Source organism: Candoia aspera, chromosome 1 (genome assembly GCF_035149785.1).
Source record: "Candoia aspera isolate rCanAsp1 chromosome 1, rCanAsp1.hap2, whole genome shotgun sequence".
Lineage (NCBI taxonomy): Eukaryota > Metazoa > Chordata > Lepidosauria > Squamata > Boidae > Candoia > Candoia aspera.
This window is the reverse complement of record NC_086153.1, coordinates 215463673-215485345: the sequence shown is the minus strand read 5'-3', so window position 1 is coordinate 215485345 and position 21673 is coordinate 215463673. Positions and strand designations below refer to the sequence as shown.

The following is a 21673-nucleotide window of genomic DNA, read 5'->3' as shown; positions in this document are numbered from 1 at the left end:
GTCCATCTCCGATATGTATCTGTATGTTTTCTTAGCAAGATGCACCTTAAAAGTGACATATTATGATAGATCGTCTTAAATATTTAAAAGTTTGTCTCTGAGCTTTTTTCTTCTAGAAGATCTGAGGCTGTGATTCAAATGACTTGTGACAGAAATTGGCAGACCTGTCTTAATATTGTTGAGTTCTTGCGTGCAACATTTTTATCATTTCAGTCTTTTAGACTGCAATCCTATACCCTCTTACATGAAAAATAAGGCTCTTTCTATTAGGTGACATTTCTAAAGAAATTAGTGGGTTGTGTTGTTCACCGGCAGTTCAATTTTAGCCACTAGAGGGCTCTTTCAGGATGTTGTATATGCATTTGGACACTTCTAAATCTTCTCATGTTTGCTTTTTTCCAGTGCCTTAACAGAGAAAATTGTATCAGTTTTGCCTAGAATGAAATGCCCTCACCGCTTGGAGCCACATCAAATACAGGGATTGGATTTCATTCACATCTTTCCTGTAATACAGGTACATGTTTCTTGATTTTTAAGGATTACTCTCTTGGGCAAATAGCTCTGTTGATTAAAAGAAGAGGTACGTTTTCTTAATTGCCTTTTTGATAGATGTAACATATCAAGATCCTATGTAAGCATGCAAGTTGCTACTTTAATGCCATTAATTTTTCCTTTTTTTCCCCTTCCCACATTTTTTCTTCCTTTTTCTTTGTTGCTCTTAGTGGCTTGTAAAACGTGCAATAGAAACCCGGGAAGAAATGGGAGATTACATCCGATCATATTCCATATCTCAGTTTCAAAAGATACACAGTCTACCAGAGGTAAACATTTGATTGTTATCTTCTGTAATTTCAGAACCGGCAACAAGAGTGATTCTCTTCAGCATCTTTAAATTGTACGGGATTGAAGTAAGCTTGCGCAGCCGTTTTAGTTCATAGATTTTAGGACAGAAACTGATGAATCAAACAAAAAGAAAAAGTGAAAAAGAAAGAAATAGCATAAAAAGCTAAAAGTGCAATAAAAAACGAAAATAGAAGAAAATAGAAAAAGAAAAGGCAAGATATAAAGGAAGATATAAAGACATAAAGAAGTGGCTTCCAATATACTTCACAGCAATTATAATAACAATTATATTTTAACCTTTATCGCTAAAATTACATCATGACTCTCTTCTTTCTATAATCTATCCTGAATAATCATCAAAACCATAAATCACAAGTTCATTGCTTTTAAGTCAAAATCCTTTAAGATAGCATTTTTTTTCCTCTTCTTAATTCTAAAAAGAAGGCAACTCACCAAGAATCTTTGATCTTCCCTGCCATTTGGAATATCTCTCTTAGGTTGTAAATTAATAAAATCCAAAGGTGTTTAAGAAAGTGAGGCTTTTGCCAGTCATATGTCCATAAAGGCTGCACAGTGGACAAGGGTGCATTGATAATCCCTCAGCTTCAGAGCTGCTCAACTCTCAATCAACCACAAGAAGCTCAATTCCTGCGGTCTCCTCACAAGGAGCAGCTCTTCCAGAGCACAAGTGGGCCATCCCCCGATCCCTCCTTCCCTCTGGAGAGATTTTTGCCAGCCAGAACCTGGCTCCTGGCCATCGATTTCCTCGCATATACATATAGCTATTTTTTTATTACAATATTATTTTCTGTAGAGAAATTGGGATTTGATGTCTAATGTTCCATACTTATGAGATACTACTTCACAATTCTATATGGTAGGTTTGTCCACTGATCTTAAGAACATCTCTTGTTCAGTTTTTTTATGTTAGAAAATCAGAATATGTTCCAGTTATTTGTCTCCCATCCATCTTTGGAAAGAAAATCTAATTGTAATGCTTTTTTATGATTAAAAAATAGGGGTGTGCAAAAGTTTTGAATTTGAACTGTTTTGCATTTGAAACATCCTGCTTCTGATTTGAAACTGTTGTGTGAAATATTTGAAACCTTTGTTTTCTGTTCAAAACATGCCATCTGAATAATTTTGGAAGTATTTTACCTCAAAATAGTGTTTCATAGCCTGAACACTTTCTATTTAAGCTAAAACACCTTCAAGATAATCAAAGCAGGCTGTTTTGAATCTGGAACAGCTCAGTAAAAACAATAACCTTTTTAAAACCTGAAACAAGATATTCTGAATTCAGAACAGTTTGAATTCAAAAGCTTTTGCACATTGTCATTAAAAATTGATTGGTTTTCAGTATTCACATTGTACCTTCCTACTGGAACAAGGTGCTTCAGACTTAAAACCTTTGTGTTTAGGAGCTATCATTAAGACATTGAGCTATCTTTAAAACATTTAATGCCAGAACAAGTATATCTTCTTGTGTTAGCTGGGTCTATTATTTGTAAGCTGGCAAGCATCTTTTTCTGCCTTCTATGTGATGAATAAAGTCCAAAGCCTTTGCTTTTGATTGGACAAGTATCTTTTCTAAAGTTATAGTATGGTGTATTATATAGTATAGGATGTAAGCATAAATGACACTGTTGTATCTGTGGCTATTTAGAAGTAAGTCCTGATGAGTTTAATGACCCAAAAAGTACTTGTGCAATTGTATTCTTACAGTACCAAAATGACATATCTTCCATTTTTGTGTGAGCATCACAGTTATTATACAACAGGGTTCCAATCTTTGCTAGCCCTGTAGAAACTGAAAATGTATTGCTATTGTTTAAAATTATCTCAATTGCCTTGCAGGATGATGATTTCATGCAACGAAAAGAAAAGGCTATAAAAGCTGTTAATGAGATCAGCGTAAGTGGAAAGTGTGGTGCATTTTACTTGGATGATTTTTCAAAAGTTTTCAAAATTTAATGTTTGATTTCAATGTACCATCTTTCTATTTTCTTTTCTTTTTTCAAATAGACCCTGCATATAAAATATTTTTTTTTCTTTTTACTTAGGAAACCTTTTCAGATGAATTCTAAGTATAGTACAGATATCCATATATTATATTTCTTATTAATGTTATATTTTGTTACAAATTGATTCACCCTCCTTGCAAAGAATATAATGATAAAAAAGTTCTTTCCCATGTCATTAGCAATTACAGTGGATTTGGCTGGATTTGTGCATTGTGAACCATAATGTGGTTTATTGTGGTTTAGCATGGGCCACAACACAGGATGGGATGCAGGATTCCTAGCAGATATCCTCCCAGTTTCAGCTATCCATGTATTTTCCAGCATACAGCTGTCAAATTTGCGTTACCAATTTATTGCTTTTCTTTATAGGGAGAGTTCTTGGGGACAATAAATAAAAAAGCGTTCTCTCTTATTTTTCAGATAGCATTACTAGGTAAATTTGTCGTTTGTTGAGATGGGTGGTGAGGAAATGCGATAAATAAATAAATGTTTGATTAATTTTATGTGGCATATAGAATTGTGGTATATTGAAATCCCAGAGTAAGTTTTGAATATTAACAATACATTTGGGTTTTCCTTTTGTCCCTGTAGGAAGTGGTGTGTCAGTTTCAAATACCACATAAATGCGAATTTAAAGATGCATAATTTGCATGGCTTACAGTGCATTTCAGCCAATGTACTGTGGTTTAAAACAGATTTACCCACTTGCGTATGTGCCAACATTGATCAAAACGTCAGAGAGAGAGGGTAAAAAGCTCTTAACGTATCTTCCTCTGGCAGAGTCAATGGAGGAGAGCGGCCAAGTTGTGGAAACAATGATCATATTTGTCATTGTACCTAAGAGAAAGTAAACTGCCTTTGTCACTGTGTCAGAACAAAGGGTAATGACGTCAAACAGAATTCAGACACTGCTGTTCTAAAGTACTCCCTACAAAGGCATTTCTTTTGTTTTCTTCCTTTTTAAAAAAAAAATGTCGCACAGAACAAGAATGGGCTGCATTGAAGGACATGTTTCAGAATCCACTTGAATTTGCTTATATCTCTTCCTTCCTTCTTGCCTCCCTCCCTGTGATTCCTATGATTGCCTATTATATGTTTCAGTTATTTCAAACTAATGAGGATCCCTAATCATAGTTTCATGGTAGCCTTTCATCCAGTGAAATAAACAGTAGATGGTTAAAAAAGATACTGGAATCCTGAATAAATGTGTAATAAAAATGGTCTATATGGCTCAGACACCATTATTTTAGTCAGAATTTATGGAGAAATATGAAGTATACTTATGTGTTTAGAAAGCTTCCCTTCTTAGAATAATTCCAAGAACCCAATCAGCACACAAAAATGTACAGTACATTGCTTTGCCAGGAATATCACAGACATATTCATGTAGTTGCTAGGAATTGAGCTCGGTTCAAGGAAGACTTTTATCAGTTTTGTTGACATTTCTTCTTCTATCTGATTTAGCAAAGCCATGTAGATGGAGGAGGTGAGGTGAGGTCTGCTTATTCATATATAAATTTTTCACATATAAAGCCTGTTCTTATTACACATTAGTGACAAGAAAGAATTACCAGAAGTATCGTATATATTTCCTAGGAACAGAATCAAATTAGTTGAGACTTCACTTCAATCTGAATCTAAGTGGATTATTTGCAGGGTCACACATTGGTCATTCTTTGTTCAGTTCACTTGTATTACTCTAAATTTAAGTGCATTGCCTTGTTTTATAGTTTTTAATAATTTATTATAGATGAAATGCGTGCTTTTCATTTTCTCATCTTAATTATGCCAAAATGATCCATATATAACTAGCTAAAGCAGCCATAATTATGTGTCTGGTAATTAAGCATAATTATTCAAGACTAGAAGTAGAATTAATGATCATTTATCTTCAGTGATTCAAAATTAAGTCTTATTTAAGTATGCAAGGTATTTCTTTTTTAAAGGACCAGCATTTCTCTTATTTTCAGGGATATTGTAGATTTTAAAGTTGGCATGTGTGCACCTGTGTATGTGTGTTAATTAAAAAAAACTGGACAGTCTGTGCAAAAGATGGCATAACCAAACAATTTGAATGATATGGAAATTACTGACACTAGCCAATTGTATAATGCTGAAATAGATTTACCAGCTTCTGAGTTTATAATGTTTGGGGAACGTCATCCAAATCTGTTAGGCAATCTTGGGAATTAGCTAAAATGAACCATAAAAAAGAAACAAAGGTTTCTGTGATGAAAAATTGTTGGGATTAGATGGTTTTGCATAATTCCCTTATTGATCATTTAAATTCTAAAATATGAGGTTCATTTAGCCTGATGTTCTTCAGCAGGTTATTGAAGAATGTATCAACGTGAGAAGGAGTTTATAGTACTGTTGCTGATTTGGAGAAGGTGTATGATGAAATGAATAGGCTTTAATTATGGAATGTTTTGCACAAGAATGAAGTTGAACACTGGTTGCTGAATGAGATAACAGCAATATATGATGAGTGTGACACATACATGAAAATAAATAGAAAGCTTAGGAAATGGTCTCACATTTAGCAAGGAATAATAAACATGTGTGATGTCTCCTTGGTTATTTAATGTATTTAAGGATAAATGTATAAGGAATACTTGTAGTCACAACGGAGATGTGTTGGCTGAGGACAGGAACGTACATACACTTTTGTATGCAAGTGATGCCATTTTGCTGGCTGAGAACCCAAATGATCTGCAACAAATGTTAGCTTGTATGATACGTAGATGAGTATGGAACTGAATATTCATGTATCAAAGACCAAGGCAGTTGTGTCAGGAAAAATGAATGATTGCAAGTTATACATAAATGGCAAAAAAATAAAAAGAAACGGAACAAATGAATGCATTTGTGAACTTTGGTAGAATGTTGCTGAAGATGAGAAAATGAATATAGAAACTTTTTCCACACGCAAATGCTGGTGGAAGAATATTGGGTAGTATGTAGTCTATTGCAAGGAATGATTATATGTTGAAATAAGCCAAAACAGCTGTTTAGAAGAATGTGCTCTATAGAGTTGAGTGTGTCAGGAGAATTACCAATGGGAAGTATGTATGATAAAACATGAAGAGATCGGGTCAGAAATGAATAGGTGCTGAATAAATATAGATTGAATACATAAATGCATTCAGTAGGAAAGAAACACACTGGTGCAGTTTAGTCATATAGAGGGAATGAATGGAGTTCAAATCACAAAACAAATATATGAAGAGAGAGTAAAGAGGAAGATTGAGAAAACTGTGGCTGACTGGAATTGATGAGATCCTCAAAAAGAATGACTGGGAAAAAACAAAAAGTGGCACATGAAGTGGTATAAGGATGTGGTGAAAACAAGGATAGTTTGCGAGGATGAAAAGTATGGAGAAATACAGCAAATGGTGTTGGTGTTGTAAATTACTTAAATTCAGCTCTATTTCCTTTTCTTACTCCATGCCTTAATTTCTTTGGTTTACTGTTTCTTACTTCCTTTCTGCACTTTGCATAATTCCGTTTACTCCAAAAGGGAATAGTGTGATGGATATTTATTGTATTCCAGGAGGTTTACAAGCCACAGAGGAAATATCAAAGACGAGTAGGAGCAGAAAAGTTATTAGATGAGGAGTCCAAAGTTCATGCTACACTTCTGGAATATGGCAGGTAAATTAATCTTGTTAAGAGTGATGTCACTTAAGCTACATGCCGGAGAATTTGGTAGTTCCATGGAAACTTACTAAGTATTTCTTTATGACAAAATCATTAAGATAGCTTGCTGAACCATACTGATGACTTCGTAGCAGTTGGAGGTTTTGAGGATCACTTTACATGGGATGGTAGTGAGCCTACAAGGCTTGGCTTGTACTTTGCATGAAATAATGTGTCCTATAGAATATATCCTGGAATTTTCGAAGGTGTTAGAACTGTTGCAGTGCAGTGACAATTGTATTGAACTAGATTGCTATGAAATAGTGAATATTCTTGGTACCTGTGAAGACTAACAGTAGATGCAGGTGGTGAAAAGCCTCTTAATACCATGTCTGAGGTGAAAAGTAAAACATTTATATATAAGACGTATATCAAAACTTTCCTCAGCGATTCCAGCTTGGTATATTCTCTGAAATAATGTGTACATTGTAATGAATGGCCAGAAAGTTTACTTAGCAAATGTATTTGTGAAACTTGTATACTGATGATTGAAGTCTCTTATCAATTTGAGTATCAGATTTAATTGTTTTTACAGTCTCTCATTGAGAAACATTTGATAATTTTTTCTTCATGGCTTTTCCGCTGCAGCCTTAGCTATATTTTCAAATCTTCATCACTTTTTGTTATCCTTCCTCTTAGTTTCGCTGGTTATTTCTTGTGAGTATTTTTCCTTTGTGTGTTTTGTTCTGAGTTTGCATATTTCTTATTAATATGTCTGCACTTTTATTATTTAGTAGTGCTATTGGATGAACAGTCTTAGTTATTCAAACATTCAATGTAAAACTTTTTTGCAGGGTATTACATGAAAATAAATTTCTCTTTAACCCCAGCTATATCACGTGTTAAATGGTGTATTATTACAAAGCCAAAGCAGTCTGATTTCATTATTTAGCTCTGTCATAGTAATTTCTAATTGGTTTCACTTTCACTAGTTCCTTCGTGCCAAAATATGTATTCAGAAACAAACCACAATACACAAACTCAAATATTCAGCCCTGCTCAGGATTGTTCCAGATTCGTATTTGGCCTGACAGTATCACGCCCTTTCTCTTGGCATGTGTTTGACCCAACACTAACTGTTAATAAAATACGACAGATTGGATTGCTAAGCCTAAATACCAAATGTCCCCTTCATTTTCCATAAATGAAGGTGGCCCAGACCTTTGGATTATTATTTTGCGGACCTTTTGTATTCAGCTTCCAGAGGAATACTCGTCTTTGTCTTTTGCAGCTAAAATCATACCTTGACTGGTAGTTTTAAAGGATCTTTTAAACAACAAGTACCCTTCGTTATTTTCCATCCAGAGTTTCAGGCTCAAGCTTTTTCCATGCAAAGTGGAGATATCAGGGGCTGGACTTTTGCATGCTAAGCAGGTGTTCCACCACCAAGCTGTGGCCCTTCTCTTGTCTGCTGTGTTTACAGCTTTGACAGCTCTTAGGGAAAGGTGAAATAGAGCTGCAGCAGAAGGATATGTTCAGACTAGAAGTTCACTGGAAAGGGCATGTGAAAAGAAAATGCACAACATTAGGGAGATTAAAAGAGCCTAGCTTTGCAGGACCAGTGAAATGCCCTTGGAACGAAAATGGTCTTTCGTTAGATAGTCCAGCAACAAGCAGCACTAAAGTAGCAAAAATGTGAGCAACTTTTTATTTTTCATGTTCAGTAAGCAGGACTGTGTGCTGTTATATTGGTGCAGGCAACCTTGGGTTTCATGTCCTCCAGGACTGAGCTGCTAAATTTTAGTGGCAGATTTTTTGCAGTGTGGCTTTTTTCGTTTCTATTCGAATTAAGGTTGGGAATGGGAGTTGGAGGCCTCTGAAGGCAAATCCCTCCCATCCCAACATTAAAACCACTGAAAAATGACATAAGTACAATTAAAAATTAGTAATTTCAGATTGTTTGTAGGAAGGTTGTGTTAGAGCTCCCTCAAACTGCCAAAAAACGGTTGAAAAGGACCTGCTTATTTCAGTGATGATGCCGTATCACTGGATTACCTCCTAAAAGGGTAGGAGACTGGATCCCCAGCTGCTCAAACATTTTACGTCACAGTCTTACAGGGAATGACCCCATCGTCTTGGCTTGTTGTTGCACTGTTGTAGAGCTTTCCAGTGTTGGTGAAAGTTCAATGATTATAGATAAGATGCTTGTTCACCACTTATTTTGAACTCACAACTAACCCAGAGCTGTCAGTTCTTATTTCTGTGTGGAGAGCTCCTTATGCATGGGCAAACTGACATCTTTTATTAAACTAAAATGAAGCTACAAAAATCTTTTTTGTCTTCTCTGTTTACGTATTATAGGAAGTATGGGTTCAGCAAGCAAGGAAAAATTGAGAAGGTAAGATTGTTTCTTCCTTGATAAACATGCCTTAGACACTCCTCAATGGACTTTTACAATGTATTCTACATGAGGTTATCCATGAAGAGCATTTGAAAGCTGGTCCCAAATGTGGCACTTTGATTTCACCATTTGCTCCTGTAACACCACTACAGTACAAGGGCTGCAGTAGTTGTTAGTTAAGCTCTGGTTACAATTTAAGGTGTTGTCATGTTTAAAACCTTGCATGGCTCAGTATCTGGATATCTGCAGGACTTCATTGTCCCAAAAGTATCTGCCCACCTAATAAGATCTCATAGTTTTCATCCTGTGTCCTTTCACTCAGGGATTGCCATTTTCAGGGATTGTGGAAGGAAGCTTTTTCAATTATTGCCCCCTTTCTATAGAAAAGCATCCCCCTGGATATCTGAATGGACCCCTCCCCCCTGATTTTAAGAAATTTATCAAAACTATTACTACATCAAGCCTTGGGGGATGTTGTTCCTCTGGATGCTGAATAGGTGCTAGAAAGCTCCCATCAGGGTCTATGCCACATTTAACTTTTATAAAAGAAAATCATTAAAAATAGGAAGCTGGCTTGCTGGAAAAAAAATCACATCACTCTTGAGCATCCTGCTTCTTTCCAAAAATGCTCAAAGGGGTCCCACAAAGTTTCTAGAAAATAAAATGTTTGTCAGGAAGTATGCCTGCTTATCCAGAAGAAGAACAAAAGTAAGCAGGGGCAGTAATTAATTAGTATCCTGGGGGAGTGCTACCAAGGGCGTCAGGTTGTATGTGCTCAAACTGTACTTTGTACTTGATTGTTTCAGTGGTAGCCTTTTTCTGAACGAACAGATTTCCACTAGCAGCCATTGTATGGAAGTGCTTGTAATACATGCTCAGCATTCCAGTCACTGGTTTGAGATGGGTGGCTATACAAATTGAATAGAATAAATACACAAATTCCAAATCTATCCAGCAGCCCCAAAAGATTGGCGGTACCTAGGGTGCATGGAAGTGGATTGGAAATTAGTGTGCCTGCAAGCCTGCCATCAGCACCTGGCTTCCTCCGATTGGAAAGGAGGTTGCAGAGGAATTCCATTTAATCTCAGTTATAAGTGAGCAAAAGCCTCTGCACCCATGGAAATCCTGCTTGTTCTGGATTTCTGTTAAGGCAGGTGTCAAATGATTGGAAGTAGAACCTGTTGCAGGGGTTTGGAGAAGGCAAATGTGACTCCATTCTTTTAATTGTTCTAGATACCTTACTTGGGAATAACATGTAATGGAGGAAAGAATAGGCTAGGTTCAAACATCCTACAAAGCCATAACATTGGGTGCTTGCTTTCTTTCCCTTGGTGTGCTATGTGAAGCCACCCATTGTCATTGGTTAACTATGGATTATGTCTTTGGGTGTTCTGTCAGGTCATCGGGGATAGAAACCACGCTGAGACGGTATTCCAACGCTAGTTCTTTATTGCTCCTATCCTACAGACAGAATCTTGCCAGACTGAGGCTACTGCACCAAGCAAAAGGAAATAACCCAAAAGGGCTCTGAGAAGGGGCTGCCTTGAGCTTCTTAACCTTCCCAGCCAACGGCTGTGAAGACGTTTATCAGCCTGGAATGCTCTCGCCCCCTGGGAACCAGCCCCCTCGCTGGAATCCAGCACATGTTCATACCCATCCAACAAACCGTGAATTAGCATAGTGTGTGAACCAAACTGTACTTGTTTGGATTCAGCCTTATATCTTTAATAAATTTGGACATGGCTGTATGTTGACAATTTTTTTGTCCTGCGATTCCATCGGTTTTTAATTTTAAGCTTACAAGCATCCTTTCTTTTGTAATAGCCTGAAGACAAGAAAGTTGTACTGCCAGCTGGGCTTGCATCATCAGGAAAAACTGAAGTTTATACTGAGGATGACCTTCAAGCTGCTGAAGAGGTGCCCATACTTGATATTCCTTGACCAGAAACCTTGGGATCATGTTCAAAAACCAATTTTCTGATGTTGCCCCCCCTTCTCTTTTAATCAGCTTCGTATCAAAACATTGATGACTGAGATGGCTGCAATGGGAACAGAAGAGGTAAATTAGTACTATATTTCGTGTCCAAGAAGAAAATTCATTATTTGCTTTTAATGTTTGTTATTTGGTTGCATCTGGCAGTTTAAAAGGGAGACACAAGTCAGCTGTTTGCGTGGCTTGTAAAGACACCATGGAATTCATTTTAAAGAAATAGAAGCAAAGATATACCCAGAAATCCTCTTGGTCATCCAGGAGTTTCAATATTTTTGTTAATTTTTATCTGTTCACTTGCCAAAAATGCTCCTTAAGAAGCACATGCACAGTTAGGAAAATGAGACAGTCACTGCCCGTGTGGTAAGCTTGCAATCAAACAGACATGGTTCAAAAAAGGAAAAAAAGAGATGGGAAGGGAATGGAATGGAAGGGGGGAAAAGCAAACTGGGATATCTGTGGAAATAATTAAGTTCTTGAAACAATTTGCATCGTATCTCTGATTTTCATGAAGGTCTGCATTTGTATGCCTTAAACAAACGTGAACTATGCTTTCAGGGCAGATTGACTGCAAGCACCGTAGGCCAGATAGTTGGACTTCAGTCTGACGAGATCAAGCAGATTGTATCAGAATATGCTGAAAAGGTAGGATATTTTTAAACAAACCTTGATCTGGGGCTGTTTTGTTTTCAACTTCCAATATTTCAACTTTTTTTAAAACAAACTTCTGTCTATTAGAATAATAATGATGGTGTGAGCCAATGCAAAGAGAGGTGTGTTATTGATCCTGGGTTGTGTCCAGACTGCATCATTTGCAGAGATAAATATTTTTTCCATCCACAGGAAGAAGAATGGGAAGGTAAATTTATGGATTTATTCTTCACCCTGCAGCCTAAAGCACTAACTGTCCTTTTCCATAGAATTAGGGAAGGTGACTTTCCAGTCAGGATCTGACATAATGTGTATCTATGTTATAAGTAGGTAACAGTTATACTTGACATTCTAGAAAAGGAATTTATCTTGTTGCAAATCCTATGAGCTAGACTAGATTAAGATCATTTTAAATTAGAGTTTTGCTTGAATGGCACCTTTCCACTAAAGAAATTGTACAGAGGAGAAACATAATTTATAATGTGAAAACCAACAGACACAGGTAGCCCATGTTATTCGTGGGGGTTCCATTCCAGCCTACAGCCATGGATGACAAAATTGCAGACAAGACTTGGGGAAAAAAAACATGTTTTTCAGTGTGCAAAAACTGACATTTTGTGCATGCATAAAGTAACAACAACAACAAAAAGACCATAGGTATGTGAACCAGACCCAAAGTTCTGGTCTCTTCTAGGAGAAATTGCTAAAAAAATGAAATCATAAGTAATGGAACTTCAAATAACAAAGACTACATGTGTGTGTGTGTGTGTGTGTATGTCTGTGTGTATATATGAGTGTGTGTGTGTGTGTGTGTGTGTGTAGCCTAAGTTTCATCTTGATGAGCTTTGTGCTTCAGAGGAGACACAATTTTCTTTGTCAGGCAAAGAGATGACAAAGTTTGCCTTGACAAAGCACTTCCATTGACTTGAAGTCTGCCTTCCTGCATCCTCACAGCCTCTTCTGTCACTTAGAAACCCCGAAGAGCTGTCTGCAGAAGTGCTACCTATATGTAGAAGCCATTTTGGGCTGTGGCAAGTAATGGAGAGAAGAGCAGTGTCTTGGAACGTCTTCTTAGCTCTCAAAAGCCAGAGGAAGCTACTCATGAATCTCTTCTGCCTTTTGCATGAGCTGAAGGAGTCTGAGGAGAGGCTGCCAAGCCTTTTTTTTTCCTTTTAGAAATAAGGGGGACATGCTTCTTTATGAAGCAGCCACAAGGATTTGTTTTACTGAAACTTTCTATGAAACAAAGTACCCCCAAAGAGTTATATACATGTATGTGCAACTATATACAGGTAGTCCTCAACTTATGACCATTTGTTTAGCGACTGTTCGAAGTTTCGATGGTGCTGGGAAAAATAACTTGTAACTGGTCCTTGCACTTACGACTGTCTCAGTGTCCCTGCAGCCACATCATCAAAATTTGGGTGCTTGGCAACTGACATGTATTTATGACAGTTGCAGTGTCCTGGGGTCATATGATTGCCATTTGCAACCTTCCCAGACGGCTTCCAACAAGCAAAATCAATGGAGAAAGTTGGATTCGATTAACGACCAAGTGATTCACTTAAGGGCCAAAGTGATTCGTTTAACAACCACTGCAACAAAGGTCATAAAATCAGTCACACATGATGCCTCATTAATGACCGCATCACTTAGCAATCAAAGTTCTGGGCCCAATTATGGTTGTAAGTCGAGGATTACCTGTCTATTACACAAATATATGATACAGTCATGCCTTTTAATATGTATTACAGCATGTTTAATAACCATAGAAAGACATTTCTAAAAATGCAAACTCATGTCACAAACACTCCAAAAGTTCAATAAATCTGTCTCTGCAAATGAAGAAAAGTGACAGCTGAGCTAGTTAGTAAAGCTCAAAAGTACCTTCAAGAACCTGCAGTGTCTCTACCACTCTTCCTCCCAGCACCCCTGCCAAAACCCGAGTGTTATTGTCAATTGCCATGTGAGTGCAGTCCCTGAGCAGAGCAGGCTCCAGCTGTCACTTTTAAATGAACTCGGAATGAATAATGTATTGGTAATTCTTCACATCGCCTAGAAGCCAGGTCAGTGGGGTTTTTTAATCCTGAAATGCAAGACATAAATAATTGTAATAAATAAAATAAAAGGAAGCTTGCAAAATAAAGGGAAGCAGCTGGAGAGACGCTTGAGAGAACATCCTGATAATTTTAGAGGTACACTTTTCATTGCCACCTTTGTTGATTACAAGCTTGATTGGATCAGGCCAATTCCAGGTTGATTTGAATACTCTTATTGGTTTGAATAAAAATAACTACTGGAAACTGACCAACTATGTTTGACTCATTGGAGAGTGGGAACATTTAAGAGAAAATAAACACAGTAAAAGAGCCACAGTGCTTCACGTGTTTGCATCTGTACGTGCTCTGCTTCATATTAAAAACATTATCTAACAGGTCCATAGACTATTTTTATAAGTGCAGAAATAATCAAGAGAGGGAAAGCATGCAAAGCATGGCTTTTCCTTTTTTTTCCAGCTCCTTTATCATCAGTGGCACTAGGAGCAGCTGTATTTTATTAGTTGCAATGAAATAAGGCATTGTGTCTCTGTGTGCGTACTTGTGCATGCCTTTTCACCCCAGGATTAATCAGCGTCTGTGCATATGTGTGGCCTGTGCCTGTGTGAAGATCTAATCAGGATACATACATATGAGTTGCTTCTGTGTTTGTGTGTTTTTCTGGTCTCCCCATGTTTTATGTCTGTGTGTAGTTGCATTGGGCAATGAAAACAGTGAGGCTGTTCCAGTCTGGCTGTGGGAAGGAGGGGACTTAGAATGGAGGTGACAGCAGCATTCTCAGCTGCTGCCAAGCTGTCTCTCCCATAGGGATATATTGGGGAAATTAGGTCTTCTGGGTCCCACCCACCCACCCACCCACCCCCCTTTTTCAAAGTCAGTGTTTCTTTTGCTGGCTTCTGCCCCACACCAGATTTGGTGCCATTCCATTTTGTTTTCAGAAAATTTTACCATTGATTCACAGGCAGAGTCCCAAGACCAATTACATAATTTATTGCCAACATCTTGTTGGGTTGGAAGGAATAAAGACAGAATGCAGCGGTAGTAACAAGAGTAATGTATTAAAATTCTAGCAAAATTGGACCTGGATGTGTCTTGGTCCTGATTCCGGTGCCTGCTCACTTGGCAGCCAGCTCCTTTGATTTCAGTAGGAATTAAGTCCTAAGGAAGGGTACATATGACTATAGCCCAGTCTTTCTGCAGGTTTCCTGAGAAACGAGACCTGGTCAAGATAAGGATTGTAGCTACAATTATTAAATAATGCAACATGTGTTTGGTAGAAAGGCTACCATATCAAATTATCTATATCTATATTTCTATATCTGTGTGAAAGGTGAAAGGTCCCCTGTGCGAGCACCGAGTCACGTCTGACCCTTTGGGGGGACGCTGCTTTTGCAATGTTTTCTTGGCAGACTATAGTGGGGTGGTTTGCCGTTGCCTTCCCCAGCAAGCTGGGTACTCATTTTACCAACCTTGGAAGGATGGAAGGCTGAGTCAACCTGAGCCGGCTACCCAAGAGAGAATCCAGCTTCCACTGGGATCAAACTCCAGTCGTGGGGAGAGTTTTCGGTTGCAATACTGCTGCCTACCACTCTGCACCACACGAGGCTCTTATTTGTATATCTATAGATATAGATATGCAAAACTATCCTAACAGAGATTGCTGTAGGGCTTTTCCTTTCGACAGAGACCAGTTTTGTAACTTAAAACTACGTGTTTAGTGTAGTGGGCTCCCCACACTCATCCGTGTCCATATTTCTTCTTAACTTCAAGGAGTGGAGTAGAAAGTGAGTCTATGGAACCTGTCTTGGATCAGTTCCATCCTCCTCCTGGGTGGAACGTTTCTGTCCCTTCAGTATTTGCTACATGGGCACATGCAGCTCTTCTTGCCAGTGGCTACCTGCCATTTTATAGAACAGCCCTGTGTAAACTTCTGCCAGCAAACTGTACTTGGGAAGCTAGCAAAACCTTAAATGTTAAGTTGTGTCCCTGTTTTTTACCTCACCCCCCACCCCACCCCACCCCCAGCAATCGGAACTTTCTTCAGAAGAACGCCCAGAACGACTTGGAGCTGCCCAGCAGCATAAAAGGAAGGTGGCCTCCTTAAACAAACAGATCGTGCAGAAAACCAAACAGCTGGATGAGGTATGTTTGGACAAGGCTTATATATCTGTCATGAACCATTTCTGCCCTCTAAACCTACAGCAGAATTTGACTTGCAGTGTTGGAATTCACTTCAGTGTATTGAGAGAGGAGAAATCCGTATCAAAATAAGCATGGGCAAACCCTCATCTAATGACCACTGCAGACGCTATCTTGACAGCAAGGTTGTTTCTCAGATAGTGGCAGCATTCTGCTTCTGATCGTCTGAATGTAAATTATTGTTGATTTAACAGTGCACAGAATTGGCTAGTTTTATGCAAATTCTCTCAAAAGGGTTATTGTTTTTTCCTCCAGAGCAAGGAGGATCTCCTGTGATAGCTCACTACCATTCCTTTAAAATATAAAACTCAATTGGTCACTGCTAAAAAGGTTGTCATACCAGTCATAATTTTGCAGTGTTATACTTTTACTATTCATCTGTTCTGCCCCAGTGCCCCCCACTCTTTTTTTTTTGGCTGCTACTTTCATATAGCACAGGAGAACTCATTGACTTGAGGAGAACCCACTGACTTGAGTCAAGTCCATCTCCCTTATATGATTCTGTTTCTTGATTTTTACCCCATTCTAAGCATCTGCTGCACTGCAGAGGTGGAATTTCAAACAATGGAGTAGAGGGAGAAGGCAGAATAATGCATTGTAAAAAAAAAAAATGGAAGATGCTATTGTAGAAGCAAGAAGACAGAATCTCAGATATTTTAAGATCTTGCTTCAGAGGCATTCAGGATTTTGAGAAACAAATTTGAGAAATGGGCCCTAAAGCCTTTGCATAAACTGGGAGGATTTTTTTTTTTTTTTTTTGCTATTGTGACTAACCAGTGTTTCCATACAGTATATCTTTTCTGATGTACTCTTTTCAGAATGATTATTCAAGAAATAAGAGAGGAAAATCATTTTATCTATTATAAAAACTCTTTCTTTAAAAAACATGGATCCTCTGACTTGAAACTTTATGCAAATACTGGTTGGACTTTTTAAAGGTAATATTCTCTTGACAATTTTGTTACCATGGGCTTCTTGATTTTTTAAATTTACTTTTCATGTAGATGGACTGACTACATAGATGAGGAATGATCAGTGTTTGCGTATGTCAGTAAAAGATTCTGACTCCATAATCCTAGTGGGATGCATAAGAGAAACCATCAAAACTAATTCCAACAGTTTTCATATAATCTCTTACACAGAGTGAGTAGATAAATAGGTGTGAGATTACATGAGAAGTGTGTATAGACCACTTCCCTGAACTGTTACTGTTTTGGGCTAAATACTTCACTTGACAAATTTTTGATCAGCTAATTTCCTTTTGCTATTTTTCTTCTCTGGTAATAGTTGCGGGCTAAATGTGCTGACTTACAAGCAGGATGTGATGAGGCTAAAAAGACACTAAACGAGGTAAACATTTTTTTCTCCAACCCTTCTTCCTGCTGTCTTTTCTCAGACCTGCCCCTAAGAATTGCAGAAAATGAACGGAGCCATTTAAAATTGTACGCGTACACATAAGCAAATCAAAGGAGTAAGATGCAGCTTGTAGCAGTACAGGTTTCATTGTTGCTTTTTAGTGAAATACTAAAATCTTTCCATTGGGTGGCTACACCAGTTACCAAAATGTATTGCACTGATTCCCTAAAATGCTTTTGTTGCCTATTCTTCCTCCCCATCAAAACTGTTGGTTTTATAATCTTGATGAGCACATTGTTAGTAATGATAATAATATACATTTATATGCCACATGACTCCCAGCAACTCTGTTGAAGTTCATAGAGACCTTCTGCCTTTCTTCAGTTCTAAGAACATGTCACTCCAAGCCATGTGTGTTCTGAAATCCAAGTAATTACTTTGGGTTTACTCCCAGGATTGGTAGCCTAAACTTTTACCTACGTATAGTAAGGTAAAGGTTTCCCTTGACATTAAGTCCAGTTGTGTCCGACTCTAGGGGGCGGTGCTCATCTCCGTTTCTAAGCCTTAGAGCCGGCGTTGTCCGTAGACACTTCCGTGGTCATGTGGCCAGCATGACGACTCGGAACGCCGTTACCTTCCCGCCGAAGCGGTACCTATTGATCTACTCACATTGGCATGTTTTCGAACTGCTAGGTGAGCAGGAGCTGGGATTAACAACGGGAGCTCACCCCGCCACGCGGTTTCGAACCGCCGACCTTCCGATCGGCAGCTCAGCGGTTTAATTGGGTACATATATATGCCCAACTATGAACAAAACAAATCAAGGGGTGAATTCAAGTTGTGTCTTTGGCATTGGGTGTCTTAGTGCATCTGATCATTGCTATGCCTAAGCTAGTGGAAGAATTGCATCAGAAGGTCTAAGCATTCAGTCACCACTGGAAATGTTGAATGGATTAGTGGAGTCAGCACACCTCACTCCATACTGAAATACGGAATGTTTTCTGTAGAAATACGTGTTACGTCTGCTTCACGTTTCTTGTTTCTAGATTTCAAAGTATCCAAACAGTGCAATATAGCAGTTGTGGTCAAACAAGAAAAATTATGCTGAATGTGTTGGAGATAGTATATTAAGTCATGTGATCTGCTATCACTGCCTGTTTGGAAAAAGCAATTATGCTTTTAGAAACCATGCTAGTTATATGATGAAAAGGTTGGCAGATGTTGCCAAGAGTTCGTTACAGAGACAGATAAAATCTTAGAGGGGTTTCTTGCTGATTAGATTGATTTCTTTTAACCATCTTTTGATCCACTAAATGTGTTTACAGCATCTGCTTTGAATTCTAATTTCTTAGGTTAAATCATATAGTGAAAAATTGGACAAGGAACTGGCAGCTTTGGAAGTGGTGGAATCCCAAGCAGATGCAAAGTATGTGCTACATCCATTCCCATTCTGCTTTATCCCTTTCTTATGGCATATCTTACTGTTTAGAAATCTTTTTTTTCCATAAAATATGTTATTGTAACTAGAATCTTATATCCAGCAAGGATCACATCTAGTATTATTGATTTATCTTTTTTTTTTTTTTAATATTGTGAGAACCTAGGAAGACTAAACACAATTAAAATGTTTGTTTTTTATTTGGCTCAAAGTTTTGTTTTCACTATGTACGCTATACAATTTTAAAAGCAGCTTGGAAACACAGTAAAAGAGAGAGCAAGATGTTACCTCCCAAAATTATAGACCTTTGTTCACAGCCTTTATTCTTCATTATTTACTATATTGAGCAGCATATTTGGAAGGGTGGATTAGTGGTTTTAAATATCAGCAAAGATAAGTGCAGCAAGCATTAGCTTTTAGAAAGAATCAGAATGTTTTGCAACAGCTAGATACAGAATACTGATGACTAATTTATTTTTAAAGGGTTATTGCTTTAAACCACACATTTGTTTTTCTCCATGGAATTAAATGGATTACAATCTAATTCTAATTTACCAAGAGTTATGGTCTTAGTTTTGCTAGAGTGTATGTGAGTTTAAAAATCTTTTTGAAGCAATGCTCTGTATCTGTACTTTTAAGAAGCAGAACTTGGGAATGACATTTGGTAATTTTTAAGTGTTCAGAAGATTCCTTTGGTTTAATAATCATAAAAGTCAAGAGTGGTGAACTGATTTAGAGAGTCTATGTGTACACACAAACATATGCGTGTGTGTGTGAGTACATACACAGAGAGAAAGATGTTGCCCTTAGTGGACCTCTTCTTATCCTTGGCATGGTGAGCCCAGGAAAAATGTGGCTCCTTTAAGGTATTACCATCAGTGCACTGGGTCCACCCATGCATGTTCCTAGTCACCTTTTTCCTCTTTAAATTTGGAACACAGCGCTCTCTTACTTACAATAACCTTTTAAGGTAGATCTTAGTCACTAGTGATTTTATTATTGATGGGAAGACTTACAGTACAATTTTAGGGTGCATTCCAAAGGCTACAGGATATTTTTGAAGCTTTCTCCCTGTGTTCAGAGAGAAGGGTCTTCTTTTAAAAATGGGGATCTGACTTTGCCAGTCTGTGGCTTCAGAAGGATCACAGCCATATTTTCTTGATCCCTAAGGAGATAAAAAGGAACCTTGCTACAAGTGTGCCAAGGGAAGCTATGTATTCACAGTGCACAGGTACAAAGTGAAAAGAAGAAAAGCAGCAGCTTTTCCCACCTGTCAGTTTGCTGGTGTAAGACAGGGAAAGGTAGTTCCTCTATCTTTCTCTCCCTCTCTGCTGTAGAGATGTCTATCATATCTAGGTGATATGGTGTTCAAGCACCTGGATACATGTGGGCAGAATTGTAGCTTAGATGTCTTGATCTTTGGCCAGCAGTGATTTGAACTCAGAGTTTGCCCAAAATGCTCAAATCGTGTCAAAACAAATTATGGACCAAAATGTTTTACAAATGTTCCCACTGAAACTTTTGATCCCTATTTTTACTTATTTTTTAAAAGAATACCATCAACCTGATCCAAGTACTGTTAAGTTTCATTTACTTGAATGGAAATGTTAAGCGTGTTCCTTTGAAACAGGTGTGTTCTAGGAACGTCTGTCTGAACCTTACCTATTAGATCCTCTTTTATAAATACTGTATTGAAGTTCCTGTTCTAAGCCTTTTTTTTCAAAATTTACATTTTAGGAATGTTTTATATAGGATGAAATGTAACTAGTACTGTAACTTAGATGGCTGCTTTTCACAGAGTTGCATTTTATTAAGCCCATTTGTCATCTCTCATTCTGTGGCAGCATCTAGAGTGTTTCAGATAATTGGAAAAAAGGTTTTCCCTTCCCCTAATACTTATATATTTTTTAGAATAAATGTTCTAAATCCTCAGGAATAATTCATACATATTATTATCATAGTGTATTGCAGAAGCTTCGGGCACTGGTGGCAATGAATGAGAATCTTAAAAGTCAAGAACAAGAATTTAGAGCACACTGCAGGGTAAGTTTGAGAAAGTTATTCCAAGCTGCGTCTGTACAGAGCATCCTTCAAGGATCTAGATATGCTTCTGTCACTGTTTGTGTAACACTATGTAGTAGCTCATTTAAGATCCTGTTACATATGTTCACTTTGCAGTACTGTATAGCAAAATAATTGCTTACATGTGATCAAACCATGCTGTATATGTAGGATGTGCAGGGATGACCAGACTGTAAATTTGCCTAGATTGACTAAGGGTTTTGAATCCCAATTGTTTCACAATAATAGCAGCAAAATTATTTTTCTTACCTAAATTAAGCTACTAGAATTAAGACAGTTGAAATAATCAGGAGTGGACTTTTGTTTGAGAAGACAGCTCAGGGACTGGAAATTATTTGGGTACCATATTCTTTAGATCAGACTTATTCCCATCTATCTGGATTGTGGATCTTCAGATTCCAGTAAACAGCAAAGTTGAGCTGAATAACCTTGTCTCAGCACTTGCTAATTTTGGGTTAGCCAGGATGGTTAAATATCAGTATGAATGTCACGTAGTTAATGTTCTAGTGGTCCCCTGTCCAATTCCAGGCATCTTCAGGTACATCTAGTAAATACAGACTTAGTTGGATTGATTTGTGCTAAGTCATAAATAGATATATGTTTTCTAACTCCCAGAGTTCTCAACTGGCATGGTCATTGTTAAGAATTCTGGGACCTGAAGTCCATACTTGAGAAGGTTGATTTACAATTTCTGGTTGCATTACTAGGCTAAATGGACCATTAATTTAACCTGGTATAAGGTTGCTTCCTATGTTACCATATTTGTAGTCCCAGGCAGCCTAGGAACTTATTAATTAGACAGTGATTAACGTTTGCATGAGGTTTTAATGTCACATGGAGGCTGAAACAGCACCTTGCTAAGGGAAATTTTGAGTACTATTTTTTGCTGTGCAGATGGCATGCATTTTATTCTGAAAAGGTATTAGGATAAATGTAGGAAGCAAGAGAAGAGAAATGAAATGTCCTATGAATTTTCAACTCCAGTATCTTAAT

The 21673-nt window shown here is 37.7% G+C and overlaps 1 protein-coding gene across 1 annotated transcript in view; it reads left to right on the top strand.

The window, feature by feature from the left end:
• CCDC93 (coiled-coil domain containing 93) overlaps window positions 1-21673 on the top strand; it is a 41374-nt gene that overhangs the window by 4250 nt on the left and 15451 nt on the right. The window contains exons 4-15 of the mRNA XM_063288725.1: window positions 403-514; window positions 723-821; window positions 2701-2757; window positions 6421-6521; window positions 8868-8904; window positions 10732-10824; window positions 10916-10966; window positions 11456-11542; window positions 15631-15747; window positions 17092-17154; window positions 18513-18586; window positions 20560-20641. Coding sequence (XP_063144795.1) covers window positions 403-514; window positions 723-821; window positions 2701-2757; window positions 6421-6521; window positions 8868-8904; window positions 10732-10824; window positions 10916-10966; window positions 11456-11542; window positions 15631-15747; window positions 17092-17154; window positions 18513-18586; window positions 20560-20641 — 973 coding nt within the window. The remainder of the gene's footprint in view (window positions 1-402; window positions 515-722; window positions 822-2700; window positions 2758-6420; window positions 6522-8867; window positions 8905-10731; window positions 10825-10915; window positions 10967-11455; window positions 11543-15630; window positions 15748-17091; window positions 17155-18512; window positions 18587-20559; window positions 20642-21673) is intronic.